The 22175-nt window shown below is 42.1% G+C and overlaps 1 protein-coding gene across 29 annotated transcripts in view; it reads left to right on the top strand.

Moving 5' to 3' along the window:
• Positions 1-8803, top strand: part of plecb (plectin b) — a 189204-nt gene extending 180401 nt beyond the window's left edge. For 28 of the 29 annotated variants that reach the window (XM_014168120.2, XM_014168101.2, XM_045704595.1 and 25 more), the window contains 3 exons: positions 190-7437; positions 7681-7797; positions 7958-8803. In XM_014168120.2, coding sequence (XP_014023595.1) covers positions 190-6540 — 6351 coding nt within the window. In that variant the 3' untranslated portion in view covers positions 6541-7437; positions 7681-7797; positions 7958-8803. The remainder of the gene's footprint in view (positions 1-189; positions 7438-7680; positions 7798-7957) is intronic. The other variant, XM_045704567.1, reaches the window with a different exon arrangement.
• Positions 8804-22175: the final 13372 nt, after the last annotated feature.

The following is a 22175-nucleotide window of genomic DNA, read 5'->3' as shown; positions in this document are numbered from 1 at the left end:
AATCTAATATATGTATTTTAAACTATTTGGGACTGATTCTTATAAGTGGAGTGCATTGTACTAAAATGTTGTAATTTCTTTGCTATATTGCACAATATGTGGATTGATGGAGTTTTACGGAATATTTTAAATATAAATGAAACTCATATTGTTCTAATTATGTTCTTGTTTTCCCTTTTTCTCAATTAGATGGTCAATGCTCAGCAGAAACAAATCCAACACGAGAAGACAGTACTCCAGCAGACATTCATCACAGAGAAGGCGGAGCTGTTGAAGAAGGAGAAACAAATTGAAGAGGAGAAGAAGAAGCTGGAGAAACAGTTTGAGGAAGAGGTCAAGAAGGCCAAGGCCCTCAAAGAAGAACAGGAACGCCAGAGGAAACAAATGGAGGAGGAGAAAAATAAACTTCAGGCGACCATGGATGCTGCCCTCAACAAACAAAAAGAGGCTGAGAAAGAAATGCTCAACAAGCAAAAAGAGATGCAGGAGCTTGAAAGGAAAAGACTTGAACAGGAAAAGCTGCTTGGCGAGGAGAACAAGAAACTTCGTGAGAAACTGCAGCAGCTCGAGGTCGCCCATAAAGAGCCAATCTCCCACACCAGAGAAATTGATATCCAGACTGACGATGTGCCTGAAGAGGAACTGATCCATATGACCATGGTGGAGACAACGAAGCAGGTTATCAATGGCCAAAGTGTTGGGGAGGAGGTTGACAGTAAGAAGGATACAATGTCTTTTGATGGCATCCGCGAGAAAGTACCTGCAAGCAGACTTTATGAAGTTGGCCTTTTGACGAAAAAGGAGTTTGATAAGCTGAAGAAAGGCAAAGCCACTGTGCAAGACCTCAGCCAGACTGATAAGTTAAGAACAATTCTGCAGGGCAAGAACTGTATAGGGGGTGTCTTGACACAGTCTAATCAGAAAATGGCAATATATCAAGCTATGAAAGAAAAGAAAATTACTCCTGGCTGGGCTTTGATCCTCCTGGAGGCACAGGCAGCATCTGGCTATGTAGTAGACCCAGTTAAAAACAAGAAACTCTCTGTCAGTGAGGCTGTGAAGGAAGGCCTGATCGGACCTGAACTGCACAACAAAATGCTGTCTGCTGAGAGAGCTGTCATTGGTTACAAAGACCCTTACACTGGTAACAAGATCTCACTCTTTGAAGCTATGAAGAAGGGCTTGATTGACAGAGACCATGCCATTAGGCAGCTTGAGGCTCAGATAGCTACTGGTGGACTCATTGACCCCATAAACAGCCACCGTGTGCCCATCGAGACTGCATACAAACAGGGGCAGTTTGACGCTGAGATGAACAAGATACTGGAGGACCCTTCGGATAACACCAAGGGATTCTTTGATCCTAACACCCAGGAGAAATTAACATACCTTCAGCTAATGCAGAGATGCAGCACAGATCCGGAGACAGGACTGCTGCTCCTGCCCATCACTGACAAGGCTGCTCTGAGCACGTCAACCTACACAGAGGAGGAGACCAAGGATGTGTTCAGCAAGACGACTGTCTCTGTGCCATTCGGAAAATTCAAAGGAAAGACTGTAACTATCTGGGAAATCATCAATTCTGAGTACTTTACCGAGGACCAGAGAAAGGATCTTATTCGTCAGTACAAGACAGGAAAGATCACAGTGGAAAAAATCATCACGATTGTTATCACCATGGCAGAGGAAAAGGAAAAAAAGAATGAAATCGCTTTTGAGGGTCTGAGGGGACCTGTCCTTGCTACTGAACTACTGGAGTCCAAGATAATCGACAAAGACCTCTACAACAAGCTGCACACAGGCAATACAACAATCAAAGAGGTGTCTGAAATGGAGCCTGTTCACAAATCCTTGAAGGGTACAAACTGCATTGCAGGTGTAGTTATTGACTCAACTAAGGAGACTATGTCTTTCTATCAAGCCATGAAGAAGGATATGATGAGGGTAGGGCCTGCTTTAACTCTGCTGGAAGCACAAGCAGGAACAGGATTTGTTGTTGATCCTATAAAGAATCAGAAGTTCACTGTCGATGAAGCTGTGAAAGCAACTGTCATTGGTCCTGAGCTGCATGAAAAACTACTGTCAGCTGAAAGAGGTGTTACAGGCTACAAAGATCCTTACACGGGAAAGACTGTGTCTTTGTTCGAAGCAATGAAGAAAGAACTCATTCCAAAAGATCAGGGCATCAGACTCCTAGACGCGCAACTTGCAACAGGAGGCATCATTGATCCAGTGAAAAGCCACCGCATCCCACATGATGTTGCCTGTAAACGAGGCTTCTTTGATGATGAAATGAACCAGATTCTGAATAATCCAACTGATGATGTTAAAGGCTACTTTGACCCCAACACACAGGAAAATGTCACATACTCACAGCTATACAAGAGATGTATCACTGACAATAAATCTGGCCTTCAGCTTCTTCCTCTGTCTGAGCAAGCAATCAATGCAAAGGAAGAGCAGACATACACAGACGTCCAAACCAAAGAGGCCATGAGCCAAGCAACAATGGAGCTGCAGTCTGGTCCACTCAAAGGGAAGAAACTCACTATCTGGGAAATTATCCACTCTGAATATATTACAGAGGAACAGAGAATTGACCTGATGAGGCAGTATAGGTCTGGAAAGATTACAATAGAAAAGATCATCAAGATTATGATCACCATTGTATATGAGAAAGAGGCTAAGAAACAAGAACAAGACGGCTTCAAAGGGCTTAGGGCACAGGTTTCTGCCAAGTCACTGTTTGATTCCAAAATCATTGACAAAGCTACGTTTGACATGCTTCAACAGGGCAAAAAGACACCTACACAGGTCAGCGAAAATGTCAATGTAAGCAAGTACCTACAGGGCTCTGACAGTATTGCTGGTGTCTACCTTGAACCAACAAAGGAGAAGATCAGCATCTATCAAGCTATGAAGAAAAATCTTCTGAGATACAACACAGGCCTGTCACTTCTAGAGGCCCAAGCTGCCACAGGGTTCATTATAGATCCAGTGAAGAAACAGTACCTGTCAGTGGATGAAGCAGTTAAAGCAGGCATTGTCGGCCCTGAGCTACATGAGAAACTGCTTGCTGCTGAAAAAGCGGTCACTGGTTACAAAGATCCCTTCACGGGCAAAACAATCTCTCTCTTCCAAGCAATGGAAAAAGATCTAATCATTAAGGAGCATGTCATGCCACTCTTGGAGGCCCAACTGAGTTCAGGGGGAATCATTGATCCTGTAAACAGCCACCGTGTTCCTATTGACGTTGCCTATCAGAAGAGCTTTTTCAGCAAAGACTTGACACACACCTTCTCGGAACCATCTGACGATAACAAAGCATTCTCAGACCCCAATTCAGACGATAAAGTAACATACAAACAGCTGAAAGAGAAGTGCACTAGAGATCCTGATTCAGGCATGAACCTTCTACCACTTTCCAAGCCACAGGCCCCTACTGTGGTGGAGAAGACATACCTCTACACGGAGGAACAGACGCAGAATGACCTGGCCACAACACAAATTGACCTCCCCAGTTCACTTGAGTCCCTTGCTGGAGGGTCAAAAAGTATCTGGGACATCATGAACTCAAATCTACTTCCTGAGCAAGAGAGGAAGAAGCTGATGGAGGAGTATCGTTCTGGAAGTATCACTAAAGAGCGCATGATCATCATCATTATTGAGATTATGGAGCAGAGAGAGATCATCAGAGGTGAAACTGTTAAGTCCTGCAACACAATCAGACGTAGGGTCACTATCGAGGAGCTCTACAATTCCCGTATCATTGACCTGGAGACATTCAACCTGCTGAAGCAAGACAAAAGAAACATCCGTGACATTATGGAGATGCAGAGTGTGAAGCAGTATCTGTTTGGCACGGGCTGCGTTGCTGGTGTCATGTCTGACTCTACCTCCAGGATGAGCATTTATTCAGCGATGAAGAGAGGGTTCTTGAAACCTGAAATTGCCCTTAGTCTCCTGGAAGCACAAGCAGCAACAGGATTCATAATTGATCCTGTGAGAAACGAGACACTCACTGTTGATGAGGCTGTCCGCAAGGGTGTGGTCGGCCCTGAGATCCACGACAGACTTCTGTCAGCTGAGAGAGCGGTCACAGGCTACAAGGACCCTTACAGTGGCAAAATCATATCTCTCTTCCAAGCAATGAAAAAGGACCTTGTTCTGGAGGATTATGCTCTGAAAATGTTGGAGGCTCAGACTGCCACAGGAGGCATTATGGATCCTGAATTCTACTTCCACCTCCCAGCAGACATTGCCACACAGAGAGGATACATCAACAAGGAAACAAATGAAAGGCTTGCTGATGATGTAAAGGGATTTGTTGACCCTGTCACTGAGGAGAAACTTTCTTATGCCCAATTACTCAAGAGATGCAAGATTGACCCTACCAATGGGATGCGCTTGCTGTCACTAGGAGACAAGAGACTGATGTTCAAAGGTCTTAGAAAACAGATCACCATAGAGGAGATGTTACGCTCTCAGATCATCGACCAACAGACGGTCACTGAGCTGAATGAAGGTCTGATTTCAGTGGAAGAGGTTAGCCGTAGACTCCAAAAATACCTTGAGGGCACAAGCTGTATCGCTGGTGTTTATGTAGAGGGAACTAATGACCGTCTATCAATCTACCAAGCCATGAAAAAGAACATGATCAGGCCAGGAACTGCCTTTGAACTGCTGGAGGCTCAGGCTGCCACAGGCTATGTAATTGACCCAATCAAAAATCTCAAACTTACTGTCAATGAATCTATCAAGATGGGAATAGTGGGGCCAGAATTCAAAGACAAGCTTCTCTCTGCTGAGCGTGCCGTGACAGGTTACAGAGACCCCTATTCCGGAAAGACAATCTCTCTGTTCCAGGCCATGAAGAAGGGGCTCATCTTAAAAGACCATGGAATACGTCTCCTTGAGGCTCAGATTGCCACTGGCGGAATCATTGACCCAGAGGAGAGTCATCGCTTGCCAGTGGAGGTGGCCTACAACCGTGGCCTCTTCGACGAGGAGATGAATGAGATTCTCACAGATCCATCAGATGACACCAAGGGTTTCTTCGATCCTAACACTGAGGAGAACCTGACCTACCTCGGGCTAATGGAGAGGTGCATCACTGACCCAGCTACTGGCCTTGTGCTCCTGCTCCTGAAGGAGAAGAAGCGCGAGAGACAGACCTCCTCCAAATCCTCTGTCCGCAAACGCAGAGTGGTCATTGTGGACCCAGAGTCAGGCAAAGAGATGACTGTCTATGAGGCATTTAGAAAGCAACTCATTGACCATCAGACCTACCTAGAGCTTTCTGAGCAGGAGTGTGAGTGGGAAGAGATCACACAGACATCCTCTGATGGCGTTGTCAAGTCAATGATCATCGACAGACGGTCAGGAAGACAGTATGACATTGATGACGCCCTTGCACGAGGCCTCATCGACCAGACTTCACTTAGTACATACCGCTCTGGAAACCTGTCCATCACTGAGTTTGCTGACATGCTGTCTGGAAACATGGGTGGTTTCCGCTCCCGGTCATCCTCTTTTGGTTCCACCTCTGGTTCCACCTCATCATCATACAATCCCATGAGCCCCATACCCTCCATTAGACCCCCTGCAATCATGTGGAATGACCCCACAGAGGAGACTGGCCCTGTAGCTGGAATCCTGGATACAGACACTTTGGAGAAGGTGTCAGTCACAGAGGCCATGCACAGGAACCTTGTGGACAATATCACAGGCCAAAGACTACTTGAGGCACAAGCCTGCACAGGGGGCATAATCGACCCAACTACTGGGGAACGATTTGCTGTTACTGAGGCAACCGAGAAAGGGCTTGTGGACAAGGTGATGGTGGACCGTATCAACCTGGCTCACAAAGCTTTCAATGGATTTGAGGACCCAAGAACCAAAGTGAAAATGTCTGCCTCCCAAGCTCTAAAGAAAGGCTGGCTGTATTATGAAGCTGGGCAACGTTTTCTGGAAGTCCAATACCTTACGGGGGGGCTGATTGAACCGGATGTTGAGGGCAGAGTCTCACTGGACGAATCCATCAGAAAGGGCACAATTGATGCTCGCACTGCTCAGAAGTTGAGAGATGTGAGTGCTTACTCCAAATACCTGACATGTCCCAAAACCAAACTAAAAATCTCTTACAAAGATGCCATGGACAGAAGCATGGTTGAGGAAGGATCTGGCCTGCGACTGCTGGAGGCCTCCTCACAGTCAAGCAAAGGGCTGTACAGCCCATACAATGCCAGCAATTCCGGGTCCGCCGCTGGCTCCCGGTCCGGGTCCAGGACTGGATCCAGAACAGGATCCAGAAGAGGCAGCTTTGATGCCACAGGTTCCGGTTTCAGTATGAACTTCTCATCCTCCTCCTACACCAGCTCCAGCAGTTACGGTGGCCGCAGATATGATGCAGGACCTCATAATGGGCTCATGGATGAGCTAGCCCAAGCCCTTGCGGCTCTAGCAATGATCAGGCCATGCAGCTCAGAAGAACAACGAGCCTTCCCAATGATGATACCAATGCATACCACAGTCGCATAATTTATAGGAAAAGAAATTGACATTTGAAAAACAAATAATTAATTTATTCTGCTCACGTGGTCACATTCGGAAATGGCTGGAAGTAATTAAATGCAGTTCCTCATATAGATGTCTAAAACAACGCCTTATCTCTCCAGCCTTAATTTCTTATAATTATTAGATACATTTAATGTTTTGTTCCACTTTATTGCAATTTTTATTGATTAGTAAGTCAATTTATATTTTAAGAGCAAAGTATCGGATTTAGTTTTTACTTCATATAAAGTGATCACAACTGATTTTATAGTTCGCGTTAACACAACTTGTATACTTAAGCTTTCCGAAACGAATATATGTACTTCGAACAGATATATTTTTCCAGTTTTCTTTTTCTTTTGAAACTTAAGAATATTTTTGTCCTCTTTCTTGTATCTGTTTGACAATATCCTATGAAATATGCCAACATAGATATTACAGTGACGCTTTTAGATGTTTTCATATTCCTGAATGTCTGTATAGAGTTTGACCCAGAGTTTTTTTTTGGTTTTTTTTTAAGTGAAATTACTTATCTGGCAAAGTAAAACAAATAGTCGCAGAGCAGAATAAAAAAACACTACATAAACAGTGGAAGACGACTGCAACATTCAAAGTTTAATGAACTGCTTCCCTGCCTACATCCCAGACAACATTGCCCTTTCTGTTCAGTGGACAGGCCCATGTACCAAGTCATCACCTTATTCTTTAATCACCCACTCCAAAGTTATGAACTATTATACCCATCATTATGGACTACTATACCCACCATTTACCCCTTGTCAAGTGTTCCTGGTAGACTGTCCTAAGAAGATGTCAGGCTTCACCATGCTTCCTCTGACATTAGAGGCAAAGATCTGCATCCTGGATGTTGCTTTGGTTCTTGTAAGTTGAAATCAGTTTTCTGATTTTGTAATTTAGTAATGTAGTTTTATCTACTTCCCTTTCATCACAGCCATACACCTTCTCTACTCTCCTCTGATTCAGTTTTTTCTCTTCCCCTTTATCGCTAGTATTTCAATTCTAGTTTGAAAGAAAGCGCTATCAAACGTTTTTATTATTTGGATGATTATGATCATGCCTTTTTCCCCTCAGTATTTTAAGATGATTGATTCCCTTTTTTGACAGATGTCTCATTCCATCAGAATTCGATGGGGATTTGCAGATACTCAGATGGGCATGGCTGATGAGTCTCTTAACAGGGACGATATCCCAATTCAACAGCTTCACCATCCAGAAATGCAGGTAAATTCATCATCCACCATATAAAGCATTAAATCATCAAATACATTTGGAATTTATTTATTTGTTTACGTTACAATTATTTTAGCTTTTTTATTTATTTTTATTTTTTACTGTTGTTGGTTTTGTTGTCTCAAAATTATTATTTTTGTTTTGTTTTTAGATCTGCCATTGAGTACCTTTCTTCCATTGCATCTCCCTCATTTTTGAAGACAGTTGAGACTTGTGACCCCTGAAGTCTCCCTGGGATACCATACTAGGAACAAACTCCATGAATTTTTGTCCAACATTCTTACTTGAATATTGATCATAATCCCCCCTATTTTGGATTACACCTCTTACATGTACACATCACTATGTTTATGGGCTTTCACATGGTCAGCGCCATGAAGATGAAATGCAATGTAATCTTCATTTCTGTAAGCAACATTAATGTAACATCAGTCAAAACCAAAGTAAATAGTTGCTGAGATGACATTGCAGTATATGATCTGATATTACAATACATTGAATGAATGTACATGTTTTATAGGATGAATATATTTCAAGACATTTTCCTACATTCTACATATTTCCTTTGCAAAAATGATTTTGAAGCTTTGTCATATGTTGCTTTTAAACCAGTATTGGAGCTCTTGTTTTCCATACCAAGTATGTTTTTTTCTGTTCTGCTTCTAGGAAGTGTTTTACTTCTGTAAATCTTCATTTTCATTTTTCATCATATTTTTCATATCTAATATAATACATTTTTGCTTTGCATGTTTTACTAACTTGGTAATAAATATTTTGGGAAAAAAATAATTGTAAGAAGAAGAGAATAGGACATGAATCTGCTCTGCAAAACATGTTTTGTTAAATGCGGATTTAATTGGTAACAAGATATTTAATCAAAACTAACTGGTTGGTTTTGCTCATTAACAGATTTTTGTGTTGAGTGGCATGGTGAGTGGAATCTGGTGTATGTTTTGATAACACTTTAATGTAAATAAATGTGCTATTAAAAAGGTAATCTTGTCAACTACATTTCAATATCCAGGTAAATCACACGTTCTGACATGGAATTATCTACACAGTGACCGTACAGCATACAGAACATATCACTATTTTCAGCATAACACATAACACATTGTGTGTACCTGTAGGTGCATTATAGATTTTCACACTAAAGTCTATAAACCAATTTATTGGTAGCAGCATCTGATATACTGTATGATTTTTCATGCAAAATTGCTCAATTGATTCAAATGACTTCAGTTTAAGCCATTGTATTTTGTGGTAGGCCTTATACTTTAGTTTAGTAATTTTATTGTGGTATGCATATACTTAAGCTTAAAAGCATTGTTCTGTACAGTGGTGGGTGGAAAAATTACACAATTGTCATACTTAAGTAAAAATACCTTAATAAGAAATGACAAAGGTGAAAGTCACCCAGTAAAATAATACTTGAGTAAAAGTCAAAGTATTTGGTTTTAAATATACTGTACTTAAGTATCAGAAGTAAATGTAATTGCTAAAGTATACTTAAGTGTGTGAATTTGACCATTTTCCTGTCCCGCTAAGCATTCAAAATATAACTAGTACTTTTGGGTGTCAGGGAAAATGTATGGAGTAAAAAGTACATTGTTTTCTGTAGTGAAGTAAAAGTTGTCAAAAATATAAATTGTAAAGTACAGATACCCCCAAAAACGACATAAGTTTTACTTTAAAGTATTTTACTTAGTGAGCACCATAATTCATTGGACAGTGACCATTTTTTGCTTATTTTGGTTCTGTATTGTAGCACTTTGAGTTTGAAAGGATACAATGAGGGTGAAGTGCAGACTGTCAGCTTTAATTTGAAGGTATTTTCATACATATCGGATGCACTGTTTAGAAATGACAGCACCTTTTGTACATGGTCCCCCCATTTTAAGGTACTATAAGTATTTGTTGAATTGGCTTCACAGATGTGTGTCGTTAGGCAGGTGTATTCATTTGTGTCGTTAGTGAATGCAGGAGAGATGTTGATGAATAGTATTGATTCTAGAATTTGCTATTGCCTTTGGAGGTTGTTGTTGGGGTGTGACAACATGAGGAAGACAGCAGTGTCGTTGCAAATGAAGCTGGCTGTCATAAGGCTCAGAAATGAAAATCAATCAATCAGGAACATTGCAAAAACCCTGGGCATGCCCAAGTCAACAGTATGGTTCATCAGTAACAAGAAAAAAACAACCGGTGAACTTAATTATGTCAAAAGACCCGATAGACTGACGAAGACCACTGTAGTGATTGACCGGAGAATACTCTCTATGGTGAAGAAAACCCCCCTGACAACAGCCCAACAGATCAAAAACACTCCCCTGGATGCAGGTGTAGATGTGTCAAAGTCTACCATACGTAGAAGACTACAGAGGGTACACTACAAGATGCAAACCACTGAAGAACAGAAAGGCGAGATTATAGTTTGCTAAAAAACACCTAAAAGAGCCCTAAGAGTTCTGGAAAAAAGTATTGTGGACAGATGAGACAAAGATTAACCAGAGTGATGGAAAGATAAAAGTGTGGAGAAAAAAAAGACATGCCCATGACCCAAAGCATACCACCTCAATTCGTGAAACATGGTGGAGGGGGTGTTATGGCTTGGGCCTGTATGGCTGCCAGTGGAACAGGCTCACTTGTCTTCATCGATGATGTGACTCCAGACAGAAGTAGAACAATGAATTCTGAAGTCTACAGAAATATTTTATCTGCTCAGATAAAACCAAATGCCTCCAAACTCATTGGAGAGCAGGAGTGTGGCATACTGCTTGGCATACTGCTAGAGCAACGAAGGGGTTTTTGATGGCCAAAAACGGGAAAATCCTTGACTGGCCGAGTCAATCATCGGATCTGAATCCAATTGAACATGCATTTTACATGCTGAAGAGGAGACTGAAGGCAATAAGTCCCCGAAACAAGCAGGAACTGAAGATGGCTGCAGTACAGGCCTGGCAGAGCATCACCAGGGAAGATACCCAGCGTCTGGTGATGTCGATGTATCGCAGACTTCAAGCAGTCATTGCATGCAAAGGATATGCGACCAAATATTAACAATGATTACTTTATTCTACATTATGTTAAACTGCCCAATGTTTTTGGATGCCCAAAAATGGTGGGGACTATGTACAAAAGCTTCTATAATTTCTAAACGGTTCATCTGATATGTATGAAAATACCCTCAAATTAAAGCTGACAGTCTGCACTTCACCCTCATTGTCATTGTATCCTTTCAAACTCAAAGTGCTACAGTACAGAACCAAAATAAATGGTCACTGTCCAATGAATTATGGTGCTCACTGTAAGTCCTTTACACCACTGGTACAGTATACCATAGTAGAATCATTATAGGTGAATGAAGTAGTGTCTTTAATGCCCTCTACTTGCTGTCTACAAGCACTACTGTCTGCATTATTTAATTTCACCATTATGAGGGCACTATTAGTTTGACTTACAAGTAATTTCAACTCATGTCCTCTTGGAATCAGATGTATTGGAATACAAGCAAACAATGAACCCTCATCCCCTCATTCACGATTCAGCTACCAACTTCATTTCATGGATACATTTTCTGTCAGCAACTTGGAGAACGTTATTAGAGACTTAGATATACAGTATATGTGTGTCTGTGTGGAAGGGTGTGGAAGTTGTGCTCTATTTGTCTATTATGTCTATGTGTGTTTCTTTCTATGCTAATGTTAGCCTTTGACATTGATGGAAGATCCAGCCAATATGAGAGATGGGCCGTCTACCTGCCAGAATACCTCTAATGACTGCCTTGACTACCCTTCACTGACCCTGTCCCTCCCACCCCTCCCAGAGAGGGGTGACGAGGAGGTAAGACATCCGAGAATGGGGTGAGGCAGTGCCTTGGGAAGACAGTGCTGTAACAGACCTACCAGTAGGGAGCAGTAAAACGAAATACCTGAATTTGAACTTTGGTAGTACTATACTAATGTATCGATGAGGGCAAACTCAGTGTCCTGATCACTACCAATTCAGCTGCACTAATTCATTGTATTATACTGTATATTGAGTGAAAGCAAACACATATTAATAATATCTGATGTATTCTTATTTTTGTTGTCTGTTTCAGGAAGAAAGAGGGAGTGTGTATGGATTGGCAACACCCACATCCAAGGAACCAAGCTCTGGGTATGGGTAAATGCTAGTGATGCACCGATATTACATTTTTGGCAGATACCGATATTCAAAATTTTCCATGCCAAAAAAACCCGATACCGATAACCGATATTTAAAATGTTTGCGGCCTTTTAAGCATTCTAGTACAGTTAAATAGTTAACACACACACGGACGCAGCGGTCTAAGGCACTGCAGCTCAGTGCAAGAGGCATCACTACAGTCCCCGGTTCGAATCCAGTCTGTATCACATCCGGCCATGATTGGGAGTCCAATAGGGCTGCGCACAATTGGCCCAGCGACGTCCGGGTTTGGCCGGGGTAGGCCTTCATTGTAAATAAGAATTTATTCTTAACGGACTTGTCTAGTTAAATAAATGTTATACACACACACCACACTGACCAAAAAGTTATTTTGTTGGTATTTACGTATGTCCCCATTACCAGTAAAAACATAATCAAAACATATTTATTTCACTTACTTGCTGTGCTGTTTCATTGTTCATTTGTTCAGTCGTTTCATTCTCAACCAGGATTTCTATGGAATGCCGTTTGGGTCTTTTTGCATGTCAAAAAAGATACACATCACATAACACTATTTGACGTGTCAAAAAGCTTGTTGACCAATCAGGACTTGAATATGACTGCACGTCACATAATAATTTAACACGGACATACATTTTCTACGTAGTTATTACACATTGATTACGCTGTGACACATGAAATACGAGTGATAGCAACGATTCATCGATACGTATGCTATGATGCTGGTAAAGTTGTCTCGCGCTGGTCATAAAAAAAAGCTAGCTAGCTCATGGATGCAAACAATGTTCTTCCCCAAAAACATAGCAAAACGACAATCTGTTTCAGTAGCTATCGTTAGCTAGCTAACTATATAGCTAGGTGTCATCATCTAAAATAACCCTGATTTATAAAACAGTTGTTATTTAATTAATGGTGGTCGGACCCATCTATGTGAAGCTAGCCACAATAAGGATTAGTCACAATAGTGAACTTTGCGGTTAGCCTTCAAAATAAACGTATGTCATTGACAGTGACGCAAGTGAATACAAATAGCAGAATTATGCCATAATTGAATAGATCATGCTAAACGAGGTTGGAATGTTGGTATATAAAATCAACAAAAGACAATCATTTGTTAATTTGACAAAAATCTGTCGAAATCACACATGTATTATACTTTAGAATTGCATTGAGGGCATAGTTATTTCACTGTACAGCCTTACCTATGGATTGTGGATCAAGGACATGGGGTATCGGTCTACTCAGTGACACCCAGAGAACATTAGCGTCGTAGCTCTTATTGCGGGACTCTGAAACAACTGTGAATTGAGCCACATTTATTGTCAACCTATGTGTATTTTACAACATTAACAATGTCTACACGGTACTTCTGATCAATTTGATATTATTTTAATGGACATAAATGTGCTTTTCTTTCAAAAACAAGGACATTTCTAAGTGACCCCAAACTTTTGAACGGTAATGTACGTTTTATAGGTATGCACGTCAGCTTTGACATCGGTTTTTCACATCGGCGTTAAACTAGACATCGGGCCGATATCGATATTGCCATTTTTACGTTTCCGATATGTTCACCGATATATCGTGCATCTCTAGTAAATGCAAAAACAAGGTGGCCATGGCTAAATTCAACACATAACCATCACAACTTCAACAATTCACCTATTGGTGAATTTTCCTTTCTGTATGCATTTCAAGATCATAACATTTGTAATTAAATACAAATTCAATGTGTTAGACATGTTGCACTGAGCTCCATGCCCGTCACCCACCATCAGTCAGGTCAAACTGAATAAATTGCTGGTTATGATGACATTTGGTCGATTGTCACAGTTTAGTGGACCAGTGTACCTGGATCTAAAGTCATTGACCTGGATGGTCCAACAGTACAAAGACGATAACAAAGATTAAGTGTAAATCGGTCCAGTTACAAACATTGGGTAATTGGTATATGTATAGTTATTAGTTATTTCAGTAAACAATGATTTTAATGAAAAAATGTAATTAAATTACATCCCTGTTAGTGAGCATTTCTCATTTACCAAGATAATCCATCCACCTGACAGGTGTGGCATATCATGAAGCGGATTAAACAGCATGATCATTACACAGGTGGACCATGCGCTGGGGACAATAAAAGCCCACTCTAATGAAGCTCTTTTGTGGGGAAAAACTCATTCTGATTGGCTGGGCCTGGTTCGCCAGTGGGTGGGCCTGGCTCACAAGTGGGTGAGCCTATGCCCTTCCAAAATCACCCATGGGTGTGCACCTGCCCAGTCAGGTGAAAACCATAAATTAGGGACTATTGAATTTATTTCAATTGACTGATTTCTTTCTATGAACTGTAACTGTAAAATCTTAGAAATTGTTGCATGTTGCATTTATTTTTGTTCAGTATACAAAAAGTGCTAATCTTTCTAAATGGTGCACCCGATATGGAAAAAATATCTCACTGTCCCAATAATTATGTATAATGACACTTTTAATGACAGCATTTATCCATCCAAAAAATGCTAAGATGCTAAATTATAAACTAAGTGGTTCGAACCCTGAATGCTGATTGGCTGACAGCCGTGATATATCACGGGTATGACAAAACATTTATTTTTACTGTTCTAATTACGTTGGTAACCAGTTTTTAATAGCAGTAAGGCACCTCGGGGTTTGTGGTATATGGCCATGGGCCATGGTATATGGCAAAGGGCTGTGTATAGGGCTCCGCGATGCGTCGTGCCTAAGAGCAGCTCTTAGCCGTGGTATATTGGCCATATACCACACCCCCTCGTGCCTTATTGCTTAAATACAAATTCCCTTTTCAGTGTAGCTGGAAAAGCCGTTTACAATACTCTAGGTATTTGAAGTTACAGTAGGTATCTGGTTAGGCAGGTATTCGTATATATACAGTTGAAGTCGGAAGTTTACATACGTCTTAGCCAAATACATTTAACCTAGTAAAAATTCCCTGTCTTAGGTCAGTTAGGATCACCACTTTATTTTAAGAATGTGAAATGTCAGAATAATAGTAGAGAGAATGATTTATTTCAGCTTTTATTTCTTTCATCACATTCCCAGTGGGTCAGAAGTTTTCATACACTCAATTAGTATTTGGTAGCATTGCCTTTAAATTGTTTAACTTGGGTCAAACATTTTGGGTAGCCTTCCACAAGCTTCCCACAATAAGATGGGTGAATTTTGGCCCATTCCTCCTGACAGAGATGGGATACCTGAGTCAGGTTTGTAGGCCTCCTTGCTCGCACACACTTTTTCAATTCTGCCTACAAATTTTCTATAGGGTTGAGATCAGGGCTTTGTGATGGCCACTCCAATACCTTGATTTTGTTGTCCTTAAGCCATTTTGCCACAACTTTGAAAGTAGGCTTGGGGTCATTGTCCATTTGGCAGACACATTTGCGACCAAGCTTTAACTTCCTGACTGATGTATTGAGATGTTGCTTCAATATATCCACATAATTTTCCATCCTCATGATGCCATCTATTTTGTGAAGTGCACCAGTGTACTGTTGTTCTGGGATTGATTTGCACTTTTCTCACCAAAGTTCGTTCATCTCAAGTAGACAGAACGCGTCTCCTTCCTGAGTGGTATGACAGCTGCGTGGTCCCATGGTGTTTATACTTGCGTACTATTGTTTGTACATTTACATTTACATTACATTTAAGTCATTTAGCAGACGCTCTTATCCAGAGCGACTTACAAATTGGTGCATTCACCTTATGATATCCAGTGGAACAACCACTTTACAATAGTGCATCTAAATCTTTTAAGGGGGGGGGGTTAGAAGGATTACTTTATCCTATCCTAGGTATTCCTTAAAGAGGTGGGGTTTCAGGTGTCTCCGGAAGGTGGTGATTGACTCCGCTGTCCTGGCGTCGTGAGGGAGCTTGTTCCACCATTGGGGTGCCTGAGCAGCGAACAGTTTTGACTGGGCTGAGCGGGAACTGTGCTTCCTCAGAGGTAGGGGGGCCAGCAGGCCAGAGGTGGATGAACGCAGTGCCCTTGTTTGGGTGTAGGGCCTGATCAGAGCCTGAAGGTATGGAGGTGCCGTTCCCTTCACAGCTCCGTAGGCAATCACCATGGTCTTGTAGCGGATGCGAGCTTCAACTGGAAGCCAGTGGAGAGAGCGGAGGAGCGGGGTGACGTGAGAGAACTTGGGAAGGTTGAACACCAGACGGGCTGCGGCGTTCTGTACAGATGAACGTGGTACCTTCAGTCGTTTGGAAATTGCTCCCAAGGATGAACCAGACTTGTCGAGGTCTACCATTATTTCCTGAGGTCTTGGCTGATTTCTTTTGATTTTCCCATGATGTCAAGCAAAGAGGCACTGAGTTTGAAGGTAGGCCTTGAAATACAGCCACAGGTACACCTCCAATTGACTCAAATGATGTCAATTAGCCTATCAGAAGCTTCTAAAGCCATGACACAATTTTCTGTAATTTTCCGAGCTGTTTAAAGGCACAGTCAACTTAGTGTATGTAAACTTCTGACCCATTGGAATTGTGATACAGTGAATTATAAGTGAAATAATCTGTAAACAATTGTTGGAAAAAATACTTGTGTCATGCACAAAGTAGACCAACTTGCCAAAACTAGTTTGTTAACAAGAAATTTGTGGAGTGGTTGAAAAACGAGTTTTAATGAGTCCAACCTAACTGTATGTAAACTTCCGACTTCAACTGTATGAGATGAGTAGTGACATTGACACAAGCTTTGTGGGGCTTGTATGCTTCCAGGAGGGAGTCAGAGGAGTGGAGCCAATGGCAGGGGGAGTTCAGAGGTCAAATCCGAGCCTTGCGACACTGGCTGAAGAGCATGGAGATGAGGCTACCTCCTCTGGACCATACGGTCAGTTGGGTTGTTGAGTTGCTAGGTTCCTTACCTTTCTCTCGTTCACCTATTTAACCTACAGCTTGAATGTAATTTGTTTTATAAATATTAATAAGACATTTTCTGTCACCATTGCTAACATCAGTCTTTTCCCTCCGTAAAATTATTCTCAGCGGTTTAGTGTACATTACGCAGTTAGCAGTAGAATGGACAGGGCCTTATTTACTAAAGCAACATCCTTGTAGTGGGATCTGCTGAAAGAGGCTATCAACCTATTGCCATCATCATCAATGGATATCCACGGAGCCAATAAAGACGGACATCGTCCTCCATCCTCTGTTGCTGTGCGTCCAAAAACACACAGTAAAATACACTGATGGAGAGGGGGCTGGATATTAAGTCAAGGAGAAGAATGAGTGAACAATGTTGATATGTTATCCATTCACAGGATGCTAGAGGACTGGACAATACCCATCCCCCATGATGCAACTTGTTGGTCTAACGGTAATTGTGTGGGCTGGGAGAAATCGAAAGAAGATTTCAAACAAAAACAGTGATTTGTGGCTGGGCCCCTATTGTGTAATACACTGTCCCCATGGCGTTGGGCTCAGCATCACTATCGAATACTATGCCCTAAGCCCCAGAGAAATAAATGCTCTCTCACCCAGGGGGCTGGCATGAAACCACTAAACAGAGAGCGAGAGAAAAACTGTACAAACAACAGAGCAAGAGTCAGAAGAGGGAGACACATTACACGTATGACTTTAGACAGAAGGAAAAAAGAGCAAGGGAATCAGTGAGAGAGAAGAATCTAGAGCCAGACGGACTCAAGCGGAGATCGAGGTGGTGGTCTTCGCTCCTCCGTGTCCTGCAGCAAGTTTCCTTTGGGGAGAGGGGCAGGCAGGCAAGCTCTTTTGTGCTGTGCTGGGACAGGGAGGCTGGAGAGACGCTCAGCAGTGGAGGCCCACTGCACACATGAGCGAACAGACTGAAAGGACATTAGACTCAGATGGGAGGATGAGGACGGAGAGAAAAAAAGAAAAGAAAAACAGGATCTTACCGAGTGCTGTGGTCTGGCCATAAAGGCATTTGTTGTGTGTACCCCAGCCATTAGTCTTTTTTATCTGTTAGTGGCGGACAATGACATCTCAGCGTTGCACAATAATTAGTGTGTCTTGAAGGGTGATATTTCATATCACAAACAGTAACCGTGTTCTTTTAGACTTAGGATAATGAACAAGGGCCTCGACTCCGATAACTAGCCTAATCCACAGATTTAAAGCATCAATATGACCAGACTGAAGAGCACACCAAGACTCTTTACAACACGAACACTGTTTGAATCAATCGCCATACTGTGTGTTTCAGCGTCATGTCGCTACTCTCTGCATTCATTTAGACTTTTTGGCTTCTTTGTGTTTTTTTTTTTTTTGTGGTTGTGAGTACTATGTTACCTCAGAGGGAAAGGAGGACCTTATTGTGATTGATAGGTTTTGGTTGATTTAGTGTTACTAAAAGTTCCATTGTCCTAATTGTTTTGTTTGATTGATTAATTGATTATAACGCTAAATGGCGTAACAACGGAATTATTTAATCTTATAATCAAGGTTTGAACTGGATAAATACACATTACCTTTTGGGTGAACTTATCCATCAAGCCAAAGCCAATTGTTTTTCTCTAATATTGAATTGCAAAATATTTTTTCATTATGGCATCATCACGCTTTGTTTTTGTGTGTGTGTGTGTGTGTGTGTGTGTGTGTGTGTGTGAGACTCAGAAATGTGTGTATGACACATGTATTCTCAACTTAAAGGAGTCCGTTTCTTATATTTTTATGAGCTATAAGGTAGAACGCTATGTTCAGTGGTGGGCTGAGGGTGTGGGGGCTCCTGTGCCTCTCCCAGAGAACGTGGGTTAAATGCAGGTAGTCTTTATTCAGTACTGTCCCTTTATCACAGTGCACCCCTCCATAAGCCTTTGTCATGTTAATGCTGCTAGTCTGCTCCACTGCTGTTTTCAGTCTGGTCTGTGGGAACTCGTTAGTTAGCTAGGCTAACTGCATGATTGAGACACAACCCAACTTCCCCCAACATGCCAACAAAACACAGGAGAGAGACACACCTGGTCCTTAACACATGCTCTGACAGTGGGTCACGTTCTTTAAAACATACTGTGGCAAAATGTCTTGCAATGGAAAACAAACATTTTACTTTTGAACGACGATATCAGATAGTACTTCACTGTTTCACTCCACGTCGGGACATTTTATTCCATTCCGTGACTGTTGAACATCACCTTGTTTCTCCATACAACCTAACAGCCTCCATAAACAAAGTTAAGATGATTCATAAACAGATGTGAAGCAGAAATTTGATTTGTTTAAAAAAAAAAAAGTAGGCCTAGAAGTTTACGCTGAATGTTCCACCTTGTGAAAATGACTTGGAAGTGTTTGCATTGTGTAAGAAGTGCTGTATTGCGCCATTCAAAAGTCAGAAAAGCAATCTCTCCGTTCAGAGAAACGAATTAAGGCCAAAAGTTACTCTCTTCTTTGTTCCGTCCCCCCGCTATTGAGGAACTGCTGGATAAAGAGTGTCTGTGTCCCTCTGTCTCTAAAGGTCTCTAATTTCCCTTGGCCCGCTGCAAAGTCTGCATCTCAAATAAGCCCTACATACATAACCTGTAAACAGACCAGGAAGAGGGGTGAGAGCTAGCAGCCTATTCTCCTCTACTCTGTCTTGATGGCAGTGGGCAAACAGCAGCCCTTCTCTGATGACGGAAGATAATGACTTGGGAAGATGCGTTGGTGTTGATTGCTGTGAATCACCAAGTGGTAAAGATAGGGAGGGATTGTGTGTGTGTGTGTTCATAATGTTTTGAATTATGGTTATCTTCTTCTTTCTGGTCCTGGGATTGTTTGTGTTTTTGTGTTTCTTTAACATTCGTTGTCATCAACCTTTGCATAGGAATACTAAAAGGTTATTGACAATGTAGCGGCTTCTTTTATGTTCTGACTCTTTACTTGTTGTGGAAGCTTTCAATCTAATCTTCCTGTGAACAGACCAATCACATAAGGGGGTTGGGTCGTTGATTTTGTTGTTGAATCCCTCCACCCTGTGACTAAGATTTCCAGTGTCCAGGCACCCCAGGGAAGCCCCTAACTCCTTTTCACCCAAACCCACACATTTCTGGGAAGTGTGTGTGTGTGTGCGTGCGTGCGTGTGCATGTGCGTGCGTGCGTGCATGTGAGTGTGTGTGTAATGGTGGTGAATGGTGCTTTAGTTTTGACCCATAAAAGGGACCCCTTTTTCATTTCCTCATGAAGAGGGCTCCCCAATTGAGGGGTGGGCGTGGCTGCCAAAGTGCTAATTACCACATAGGCTAATGGCTCCATAGAGGAACCACTGAGGTCTTGTTTAATTTGAAGGCAGAGCAGAGAGGGAAGAGAAGGAAGGTTGTGGAGGAGAAGGGGGGACATGCCATGCAGCATTAATCTACTTTAGTGCTCTCAGGTCTTCTGGCACATGGGGTCTGTGATCAAATTTGGCCCCATTTGCAACCAATTTGGATTTGTGTTCTTTCAGGCCCCTATATCCCATCTCCCCATATCAGAACCTACACTTCCCAGTCTTACATACAGCGTAGGGGGCAGATGGGAGGTTAATGGTAGAGAAACTGGGAAATGATCAACTGCCTGGCTGCCCAGCCTGTTAATAGTGTGTTGCTTCGTAGCCCCATTGATAGCCAGTGTTCCAGTGCTTCTTCAACTACTGTACACCAGCCAGTCTTTTGGAACGGGGTTTACGTGTGGTTAAGGCCAGGGTGTGAAATGGAAAGGGACAGCGGGTTTGGTGAAACGATTCAATTATTTCTAAGAGGATTTGGAGCTCGCTGAAAACCAGGATCAGGTGTTGTGGGTTTAGAACAGTGGCACTGGCATACTGGAGTCTCATCCATGCCAGACCCACTCAGGAAGAAGGAGGAGGGCTGGCTCACTTGCTCTTCGTTAAACAGCTGAAGACACTGCTGCTCTCTTATGGGACCAACCAAACCCTTATCTGGAGTATTGCTACTATTTCGAAAGCTTGATCTTGTCTGCCTGGAGTATCAATCTCTCTGAACTGTCGGTTGCAGATGTCCGCGCATTTCTGTCATTGCCTGCAGGTTCAGATCTCTGGGACGGAGAAGGTAAAGTATGGGAGGTTGTAATATGTGAGGCTGGTATAATTTAGGACACACAGGGATGGAGTGGTCACAGGGTTAAATAACTTGACCCCATGGGGGTCACGCTATTGAAATCCCTTTTCCTTCGCAGCCAGGGCATTTTCAGTCTCCTTTGTGGTTCATGCTATCACCTCTTTCCCAGTTACTCCTTGTCCCTCATTGTTTTCAAAGTGGCAAGTAACACTGTCGTAAACAAACATTCACTCCTGGGAAAATAAGCCTAAGCAAGGTTAAAGCTCGCATGAAGACATGCAATACCGGTATGACAATATCTTGGCATCAGTGTAAAACGTGTTACGTTTACACTACAGAAAGATGGTGTATTGGTAATCAGCTGATCTTGGCACAGTGAAAAGGGAGGAACATGTGATTTCTTGTCCCCTTCTGTCTTTGCACAGAAAGTGTCAATATTTCGCCCCCTCTTCCATCTGCCATGCACTTTCTCCTCTGACTAATCCTTCTAGAGACATTGACTCCGATGTCACTTCGCCCCCACCTACATATACAAATTACCTCAACTAGCCTGTACCCCTGCACACTGACTTGGTACCGGTACCCCCTGTATATAGACTCGTTATTATTATTCTTATTGTGTTACTTTTTATTATTACTTTTTATTATTACCTACTTGGTAAATATTTTCTTCTTCTTGAATTGCACTGTTGGTTAAGGGCTTGTAAAGTAAGCATTTCACGGTAAAGTCTACACTTGTTGTATTCGGCGCATGTGGCAAATAACGTTTGATTTGATTTTGAAAGACTGTAGATTATGGAAGAGGGAGGGGGCTTGCGTGTGTACATGAGAGAGAGACCGAGAGTGTGTGTGAGAGAGAGGGAGAATATTGGAGGAGGGAGAAAGAAAGATAAGGAGAGAGACAGACAGACAGACAGACAGACAGACAGACAGACAGACAGACAGACAGACAGACAGACAGACAGACAGACAGACAGACAGACAGACAGACAGACAGACAGACAGACAGACAGACAGACAGACAGAGAGAGAGAGAGAGAGAGATGTTAAATTAGGTTGTTCAGGGCTTCAGGGAATAAACACCTCTTTGAAGGGAGTGACCTAAAATTGCACCTGTCCTCCAGGGCTTCCAGTGCAGATGCT

The sequence above is a fragment of the Salmo salar genome, chromosome ssa02 (assembly GCF_905237065.1).
Source record: "Salmo salar chromosome ssa02, Ssal_v3.1, whole genome shotgun sequence".
Lineage (NCBI taxonomy): Eukaryota > Metazoa > Chordata > Actinopteri > Salmoniformes > Salmonidae > Salmo > Salmo salar.
Note: the sequence above shows the minus strand (reverse complement) of the source record. Positions and strands in the feature narration are given on the sequence as shown.